Here is a 10,704-nt window from a genome sequence, read left to right on the forward strand (position 1 = left end):
CGTCTGAGACATAAATTCAGTATGACTTCTCTCAGGTATTATTACTGCATCAAACAGCATAGTATGTGGTTCTAATGATTTGTGGCTTTTAAGCTCAAAATTTCAATTCTTTATAAAAATAGACTCAAATCGCTCTACTTACACTTAGAATGCCAGCAAACAAATGTTGTGAGCAAGACTGGAGGGCTCTCAAATTGTGCCCTCTGAAGACCAACACAGGAAGGAAAACCAGAGAAGGACTCTGGAATCTACGGAATAGGCTGGAATCCTTCGAGATTTCTCAGGGGGCTCCCATTCTGACTCTGCCTTCATGGCTCTTCCTCTTATGACTTCCCAAGTCACACTCAGATGTTCAGCCCAAATGTGTGTCCTGGCCCTTGCAGCCCTAGCACAGAAGTTCCCATGGATGGGTTCTGCTTGAGAAACCCACCCTCCAACTCCTGGAGTCTCTTTTTGTCAACCAAAGGTTTTCACTCAGTGTGACCATCACACTCCATGGTTGAATCCAACCCACATATGAGCTAAACACGCTGCATCTACCAGAGATCAGTGACACCAGTTCAAAGATGGCCCAGTGATGGGCAGAAAGCTGCTCACAAATGTGGAAAAGGCAAAAGAATCCATTTCAGGAATGCAGTCATGCTGCTTCCTCATTCTCTCTCCAGAGCAGAAATCGCTGCTCAAGTTGTTCCTGTTGTTCCAGGAACCAGAAGGGTATCTTCATTTTATAACAAGCACAGGTTAGAAGGATCTTGCTAGCATATTTTTACAAAAGCCCCCACTTCTCCACTTCAGATTTCTTTAACCCAATGTTTGCTTCATGAAAAAGTATGCATTTTTCTTTTATGTTTCTTCCTGAGGTCTTATCCTCTGTGCTACATTAACAGAAGATTACAAGGTTCCAGCAGGATTAAAACATTGGGAAAGTAGCTTCCACCTCCGTCATCTTGGAAGCCTACCCTGAGACCACCATGCTGTAAAGCAGCCCCAGCTCTCATGTGGGAAGGCCACATGGAGAAGCACTGAGCACCAGACCTTGAGGAGAGCCTCCTTGACCTCTTAGGACAGCCCAGTGGCCATCTGCTTGCAGCTGAGTGAGTTACTCCAGTTTGCAACACCCAGAGCAGAAGAACCACCCAGCCCAAGCCCTGCCTAAATTCCTGACCCCCAGAACTATGAGAAATAATAAGTTGTTGTAGTTTTAAGACATTAACTTTTGGAGAGGTTTCTGATTTAGCAAGAGATAACCGAAATAACCCCTATATGAGGTGTTTTCAATTTAGTCCCAGATCCTTGTGGGGGCCCCCACAGTGGCTCCATCAAGCTTGGTTTTTGTGTTTGTACAATCTCATCTAAGGTCATTGCCTTCCCAGTCCCTCACCCCCCTCCTTAGGTAGGCAGTATAGCTTTGAGGTCCGGAGAATGGGATCTGAAGCAACCAAACCAAGGACTGAAGCTCAGCTCTGTCAAATAAAGCTGTATCTTGGTCCCTTTACCTGTCAACTGTGTCCATATGAATTGCCTCATAAAGTGGTTTGTGAGGACTAAATGAGATTTAATGTCTGTAAAGTGCTTAAATCTTTGTTAGGCATTTAATTAATGCTGAGCACATATTAGCTATTGTTATTAGTCACCTTCATATTGAGTAATTTCTCCAGCATGTATTATTTTATTAGTTTTTCTCTCTTATTATTTCTATCCAGTGGAGAAGTTTTAGGGAAACCCTAAATCTCATGACAACAAGGATAGCAGGGTCCACCCCTAAAGAACCACACTACTCCATGAGGAAGCCACCTGGGCATGAGGAATGCAGTGAGGCATCCGTGTTTCTAACACCCTCATCCCGCTATGCTAGTCCCTCATTTCCTGTTCCCCAGGCCTGGCAGTCAAGGACAAATCACATGCATCTCAATACAGGCCAGACATACCGTGTAATTAAGCTATTCCCCAAACCACTCAACCATGCTTCCAAAATTCCATTCTTTATTTCTCTGTCACCATGAACTAGAAATGCTGGGACAGAAAACTGAAGGTAGATACACAAGAAGACAAGATGAAACAGAAATTATAGAGGCTATGGAATCAGACAGGACTGTGCTCTAAATCTAATATTTTTGAACATGTGTCCGGCACTCTGTGAAGTACACTGTACATATTTTACTTAATTCTAACATCAGTTCTATGAGTAGGCTATGACTATTTCATACATGAGGAAACTGAGGTTCTATGAAATTAACTCATTTAAAATCATATAAAATTTATAATTGGTGAAGCCAGTTCCATCTGATATCAAAGCCCATGCTCTACCTAAAACTTGTTGTGTTTTACAGGAATTATGCAACAAGTTCACATTCCTACTGTCTCCCCCAAATCCAGAGAACGTCCATATTTTCCTCCAGGTCCCAGCTATCTATTAATCCTGTGGAGCCTTGACTCCTACCAGGAACTTTCTCCAGAGCTTTGTAAGGGCAATTTGGAACAAAGGAAAAAAAGAGGTAAAATGGAAGCAGCAGAATGAATTAGGAAATGGAAGGGTCCCTGGCACCACTGCCTTGACCCCATCCCTCTTGCACCAAAGAAAGCCCCAATTCTCTAAGTCAGTTACTTCTCCCCTGACCGCTTGCTTCCTGGGCCCCATCTTAATACCAGCAGGGAGTTTTCTCTGTGGGTCACCACAAAGAATGAGGCAACTTCATCTGCCAAGGAAGGTCCAGGCCAGTTTCAATAGTGGGCAAGCAGAGATTCATTTAAGATTGACTCAAACATTCAGGGCTTGTAAAAGAAGTGATGTTGCTTTGAACAGCCAACTTTAGCATCTCTCCCCCAAACCAGAGAAGGACCTATTGTCCCAGTACCTCAATTTTTTTCTTGTGCAAAAGGAGGGAGATGGAAAAGATAATCTATGTAAGATGACTTCTAGTCCTGATACTCACATGAAATCAGAGCCCTCTTGTACCAGTGAACCTATGTGATGTTGAGGTAAACTCCATCTATAGGGCAATGATGGCTCTGATTTTCCTCCTGATTGTCATCACTAGTGAAATAAAAGTGGCCTGAATAGGAAGCACAATGTCCTAAAAATAACAGGAAGGGTATAGTAGTCAAGGAATTAGAGGGAGTAAGAGAGAGCAGGAAGTGATGAGCTGCCATTATAAAACAGGCACTACAAAAGGCACTTTAGGTATATTTTTACTGACATTCATGACACCTGCAAGGTGTTGGCTAAGGTGTTGTAAGTTTACTTATCAAGTAATTTCCCAAGGTCAAGGAACTGGCATGTGTCAGAGCCAGGATTAAAACACAGATAGCAGGACCATAAAGCCTGTGTGGTTTCTCATAGAAATAATCAAGAATTTCTTTCACAGTGGTCAGTACCACTAAGAGAGACAATTTGGGAACAGGAGTGATTCTCTGAGGCTTTTAAAACTATTCTTCATGGGGGATTAACTTCTTATCCTATAAGAATAGAGTCAGACAGAGTTTGGGTATTTGTTTCAGACATTCAAGTTCTTGATCTGTGTAGGTTTGTGCAATGTCTTAACTAAGTTGTAAAGTTATCAATATAGATCAAAAGAGCAAAACTCAAGAAGCAAAGAGTAGAGAGTAGACGCTACCTTCTAATAACTCCTCTGGATGACTTCTGGTTGTAGTTTTGCCCCCAAACACTGCAGCCTTCTAATTCCTTCATGATTTCACTTTTTAAGAATATAATATTTTTTGTCCATCTAAAATAAATTTTAGTAAGTTAGGAAATTAATGTCAAAATAAATATTTTCCATTATCCCATTATCATTGTGATGATTTGAAGAAATAGTAAAAGTTAATAGTGGATTTTCTTAGGGCTGGGCACTTTTTTAAGTCTCTTTCATTTATTTTCACTATATCATCACAGAAATCCATCCAGGTAAGTACACTTATAATTATTGCAATGTTATAGATAAAGAAATTGATGTGTGGAGATTTCATATAAATTATCCGATATTACTTTGAACCCAAGCAGTTCGATGATAGAAAGCGTATTCTATAACACTCTATATTAAACTTTTATATTTTCTTAGGTTTGTTTCTGTTTTATTGCACTCTATTTTACTTTATAAAATTTATGATATAATTGTAATAAATTATAGATTTGGCATATATTTACATATTTTGATTTTTAGTGCAAACCTCACCCTTGTTCTTTATTGAAGAACTTTCTATTCTCACTTGGTTATTCTTCCAAATGATCTTTAGAATCACTTTAAAAGTACATGCACAGAAATATGAATGAAACAGACTTGGTTAGGACTAAGGTAAATTAGACTAAAGGTTAAAGAATGATATTGACTCTGTTTTAAAACTTCAACTTCTGTGTGAGACCAGAGGAAGTGATGTTTATTTGGTGCAAAATTTATATTTTCTGTAGCACAATATATAATTTAACTTGTATGGTCAGTTTATTCAAACACCATAATTACATGGAACCTTGAATAGGGAGTGAGATCTGGTTGGTTTGTACAGGTTAGTGTGAAGCCCCAATACATCCCAGAGTAATTTGGGCAGACAATAAAAAAAAATATTTGCAAAGTCCTCTTCAGGGACTAGGGGATAATGTGGAAATATTAAGCTTCTCACCTGAGGAATTCCTGATATTTTTGCAGGCATTGGGGACTAAGAATTTAGAAGGCCAAACCCTCAGTCTTGGGGCTTGCCCTCATGAAGCTTGTTACTGCAAAGGAGAGGCTAAGCCCACTTACAATTGAGCCTAAGTGTCACCCCCAGAGAACCTCATTTGTTGCTCAGATATGGCCCCTCTCTTTAAGCCAACTTGGCAGGTAGACTCCCTGCTCCCCCACCTATGCGGGATGTGACTCCCAGGGATGTAAGTCTCCTTGGCAACATGGAACATGACTCTGGGGATGAGCATGGGCCCAGCATCATGGAATTGAGGAAGACTTCCTGACCAAAAAAGGGAAGAGAAATTAAACAAAATAAAGTTTCAGTGGCTGAGAGATGTCAAATGGAATCAAGAGGTCATTCTGTAGGTTATTCTTATGCATTATGTAGATATCCCTTTATAGTTTTTAGTATATTAGAATAGCTAGAAGGAAATACCTGAAACCATTGAACTGCAATCCAGGAGCCTTGATTCTTGAAGACAAGTGTATAACTATAGAGCTTATAAATGGTGTGAATGTGAAAACCTTGTGGATACACTCCCTTTATCCAGTGTATGGACAGATGAGTAGAAAAATGGGGACAAAATGCAAATTAATAAAAGGAGGGGATGGGGGGTATGGGATGTTTTGGGTGTTCTTTTTTACTTTCATGTTTATTCTTTTTTTTTGGAATAATGAAAATGTTCAAAAATTTATTGTGGTGATTAATGCATAGCTATATGATGATACTGTGAACAACTTATTGTACACTTTGGATGATTGTATGGTATGTGAATATATCTCAATAAAATTGCATAAAAAATTACATGCACACACACACATATGTGCACAAATCCTCTTGGGATGTTTATCAGATTGGCGTCAAGTGTATACATTAGACACTTTACTTTTAAAAATTATGTTTTCCCAGCTAGAAAAAAATGTTATAGTGGTTGATTTAAATTTGCCTTATGTACTACATGTTACATTTTTTATATTTTATATTTATGTTGCTATTAGGTATAAAATTTTCTAACTGGTTATTGCTGGTATAGAGAAAAAGTTTTGGGTTTTATATAAAGTAAAAGCCCTCTTATCCAAAGCAACTAGGGATGATTTTTCATCAGTTAATTGAAAATACCTTAACATGGAGAAATATTTTAAAAATGTATATATTCTTTACAATATTATTTTTAATTAAACATATAAATTCACATTCATATTCCCAACCTTCTCATGTAGCAGTATGGCCTTTTATTTGACATTTGGACAGATGATTAGTGCTAACAAAGTCTTCCTTACATGAACCACACTCACAAATTATTGTCTATAATTTGAAGTATCAGTGTCTTTAACATGGAATGAAAATGTAAAGACACTTGTGAAATTAAATGTACCCAAGATTTTTATAATTTTTCCTTCAAACATATACAGTAGTTCTACCCATCTTAACTAATTCATCAGTAAATTATTTGTTTGCAACTCATTTTTACAAATATTTCCAAACATTTGAATTGATTTCCATTGAATTTCCTATCACATTCACAGCACAACATTTTGTGCAATATGCTGGGCATTATTTTATTAAATTTCACAATTTAATACTTGGATTATTAGAGTTGGAAGCAGACACAAACTGATGGGAGTCAAAATGCTCAGACATACTGGAGTAACATCTACTATGTGCTATGGACACCCGGCAGTATGTTTTATAGAGGGACAGGCGAATATTGTTTAATGTTTCATGGTGGCTAAGCAGAAAGTGTTTAAATACTGACTGTGCTAGTTTGAATGTATTGTGTCCCCCAAAATGCCATTATCTTTGATGCAGTCTTGTGTGGACAGATGTATTAGTGTTGATTAGATTGTAACTCCTTGAGTGTTTGCATGGAGATGTGACCTGCCCAACTGTAGGTGATAACTCTGATTGGATAATTTTCATGGAGGTGTGGCCCCACCCATTCAGCGTAGGCCTTGATTAGTTTACCAGAGCACCATATAAGCTCAGACAGAAGGAGTGAGCTTGCTACAGCCAAGAGGGACACTTTGAAGAATACACAGGAGCTGAGAAAGGAGCTACAGCTTACAGAGACATTTTGGAGATGCCTTTGAAAGCAGTCTTTTGCTCCGGAGTAGCTAAGAGAGGACAAATGCCCCAAGAGCAACTGAGAGAGACATTTTGAAGAGGAGATTCTGCCTAGAGAGGAGTGTCCTGGAACAAAGCCATTTTGAAACCAGAACTTTGGAGCAGATGCCAGTCACATGCCTTCTCAGCTAACAGAGGTTTTCTGGATGCCATTGGCCATCCTCTAGTGAAGGCATCTGATTGTTGATACATTACCTTGGACACTTTATTGCCTTAAGACTGTAACTGTGTAACCAGATAAACCCCCTTTATAAAAGCTGATTCATTTCTGGTGTTTTGCAAAAAGACAGCATTAGCAAACCAGAACAGACCATCCATAGAAATTTCCTTATTACTTCTAACAACTTCAAAGCTGGCTCCCTTGGAGTTTTCATAGAGACATTCAGAGATCCAACATCCTTTTGGTGGCATATTTTAGAACTTTCAGAAAAATAATGAATAAAAGGGAAAATAAATTTTCTATGACACCGTTTTTTTGCCTCTTAAATCAATCCGAAGTCTATATTTTAATAGAGGATTTATACCCATCTACTTTTATTGTACTAATTGATGTGTTCCATCATGCGTCTGACAACAATTTTTTAAAAGATTTTTGTTTCATATGCTTCCTTATCTATTTTTGCTTTTTATTTTGAACTATGGCTTCCTTCTTTTATGTTTTCTCTTTATTTATTTAGAAAAGCTATTCTATTTGTACTTATACAAGTGATTAACATTAACTGTTAAAGAATATATGAAAATACAAAAAATAAAAAGAATACACAAAGGCAACTTTTCTTCAATTATCCACATCAAAATCATAATTCAGTCTTTACTGAATCATTCCTTATACAGTTTAAGGAAATTAGCACAATTTTAGCTCTCTCATATTTCCCCTATTAAGTTTTTTACATAATTTGAGATTTTAGACTGAGATTATTTAAAATTTTTTCATATAATGTATTTTCACAAAAACAATATTTGAAATAACTATTTAGACATAACTGCATTTTACTGTTTCAATTCTCACCACTTATCTTTTATATCATAAAATTTCCAGTATCAAATTCTGAATTTAAATTAATCTCTCAACAAACTAGATTATTTTTTCATTATTGTTTTCAGCATAGGCTGTGATGATATCATTCTGGAGCCTTTACAAATCTTATAAATTCTTTTTGGTGCTATTACACATCAATGATAACTTGATTGGGCATAGGGTTCCTTGGTCACAATTTGTTTTCCTTAAAACATTTTGGTAAGTGATCCATCTTCTGGATTTTTTGTCACAAAAAAAGAAGCTGTAAGACATGCATAAGAGTGGTTACTTTTTAAGTAACTTTTTTTTTTCCTGCTATGGAATTTCTAATTTCTTCATCTTTCCTTATTTGAAGCAGCTCCATGCTCATTTCTGCCTAACATGCATGTGATTGCTTTTCTATGTCACTCACTTTGGCTCTAAAGTGTGAGTTGACAGTGAAGGGTTAAAAAAAATACTCAAGTGAGGGGAAATAAAAAGCATATTTCAATAAATGATTGGAATACCAGGTATGTTCCCAATCTTCTATGAGTCCAAAGCATCCAGATTAATAAGAACAATTCCATAATCTAAAGTTTTATCTGTTCAAAAACAGACATCAATTACACAACTTTAAATCTTTAGCTGAAACAAATAATTAGCCCACATGAAATTATATTTTAAATGTTGGTGTTTAAAGACACTTTAGAATTCTGTTTCTTTGTCTTCAGGAAAATAAAAATGAAGATTCCTGAGGGAAATTGTTCCATATCCTTTATTACAACTAGAATGCCAATGACAATTAGGTAATTCCCACATCAGAATCAAAATTCACAATATTTTACTCAGGAAATTAAATAACTCAGCAAACACAGGTTTAGCACTTACTTTGGCAGGAGAAATGCTTGCTTGGAACATGGTCCTTCTCAACCAATCCGATCCCACTGAGTTTATATTCCGTGTGTTCACTGCTGTCCGGGAACTCCAGCCTCTCCTCTTCCTCCTCTTCCTCCTCCTCTACTTGATGATCCTCTGCGGCAACACCGCCATCGTCTGGGTGGTGAGCACACACAGCTCCCTGCACACCCCAATGTATTTCTTCCTGTGCAATCTGTCCTTCCTGGAGATCTGCTACACCTCCGTTGTGGTGCCCTTGATGCAACATTTTGGGGCCCAGAAGCCCATTTCTTTGGCTGGCTGTGGGGCCCAAATGCTCTTGTCATCCTTGGCAGCACCGACTGCTTTCTCTTGGCAGCGATGGCGTATGATCGCTACGTGGCCATCTGCCACCCGCTGCACTACGCCCTCCTCATGACCCGGAGGCTGTGCATCCAGGTGGTGGTCGGCGCCCTGGGCCTGGCGCTCTTCCTCTCGCTGCAGCTCACGGCCTTAATCTTCACCCTGCCCTTCTGCGGGCGCCGCCGGGAAATCAGCCACTTCCTCTGTGATGTGCCTCCCGTCCTGCGCCTGGCCTGTGCTGACATCCACGTGCACCAGGCCGTCCCCTATGCCGTGGGCATCCTCGTGCTGACCGTCCCCTTCCTACTTATCTGCGTCCCCTACATGCTCATCACCTCCGCCATCCTACGCATGCGCTCTGCCGGGGGCCGCCGCCGGGCCTTCTCCACCTGCTCCCCCCACCTCACGGTGGTCCTGCTGCAGTACGGCTGCTGCAGCCTGGTCTACCTGCGCCCCCGCTCCAGCACCTGGGAGGATGAGGACCGCCAAATTGCTCTGGTCTACACCTTTGTCACTCCCTTACCCAACCTCCTGATTTATATTCTTCAGAACAAGGATGTCAAAGGTGCCCTGAAAAAGGCCATTGATAAAGAACAGCTGAAGCACTCCGAAGTCTTGGGACTCGTAATGGATACCTGAAGGTGTGATGACAGCAAAACTCTTACAAATACCAGATTCACACTTTCCCCACAATTCATAGTTTCATTAATCCTCTGTTCCTAATACGCTTAGATGCTCTAATTCACTCTCATTGTTTTTAACGTTCTCTGAAACTTTAAACTCTGAAGAGAACAGAGTTGTGTAGGCTGCTATCTTGCACTTAACCCCATATTAAAAAGTTCACGTTTCCTCTAAAACAACTTCACTATCATTGAAGGTTCCTTCTGAGGAGCTATGGTAGTCACTGATTCTTGGAACAGTGCTCTGGTGAAGAACATACATAAGGATATTTTGCTTAACCTGAAATGCTTTCTTTGCCATCAAAGTGTGACAAGTAACTTCCTTGTCAGTATGCACTCTCCATCATTAAACACATCCCCTATGTAATTGGAGTCCCCATGTATTAGTCTAACCTGTGCCCCACATGCTACCCAGGAATGTGGGGCAGTAAGGAAAGGTGGACTAGAGAGTGACCTGTGAGTCTGTTTGCTCTTGTAACTGATAAGCACTGAGAGTAACAGACAGCTTCCCAACACTAAGGCTCCTAAGCTGTGTTGAACAAGAGTGGGGCATCAGAGGTCATGCTCACACTCTCTCGAGGTCACCTCACAGGAGAGAGGGTCTGGATGCCCCATTTGGGCTGGAGGCAAGACCAAGGTCTCAGGTGACCATCCCTTGGGTGCTGCCACAGCATGGTGCACAGAGTAGATCAAAAAATATTTGTTGGAATAATTATTTAATTAATGTGCTGTGTTCTGGAATACTTTGCCTCTGGCTTCTGGCCCATTTCAGTGTGAGGACTATTAGAACAGCACGGAGACATGCAGAGTGAACAGGTGTTTCACAATGTCACGGATTTTCTGGCTGGTACCAGATAGATCAGAAGCAGATGAGAGTTTTGTCATGATGGTTTGAGATTTTAAGGGGCTACTTGGGGAAGGAGAGGATGACCCTGGTTTGAGAAGCATCCTCTGGCATCCCATTCATACCTTTTGAATAGAAAGCTCTGCTGTTCATCATTGCCA

General features: G+C 39.6%; 1 protein-coding gene across 1 annotated transcript; it reads left to right on the forward strand.

Annotated features, from left to right (window-relative positions):
* The first annotated feature begins 8,681 nt into the window (after positions 1-8,681).
* LOC119536807 (olfactory receptor 10Q1-like) lies at positions 8,682-9,658 on the forward strand. The gene is given in 2 exon segments (XM_037839546.1): positions 8,682-8,991; positions 8,994-9,658. Coding segments are annotated over 2 exon segments (975 nt in total).
* The last annotated feature ends 1,046 nt before the right edge of the window (positions 9,659-10,704 follow it).

Source organism: Choloepus didactylus, chromosome 6 (assembly GCF_015220235.1).
Source record: "Choloepus didactylus isolate mChoDid1 chromosome 6, mChoDid1.pri, whole genome shotgun sequence".
NCBI classification, from domain to species: Eukaryota; Metazoa; Chordata; class Mammalia; order Pilosa; family Megalonychidae; genus Choloepus; species Choloepus didactylus.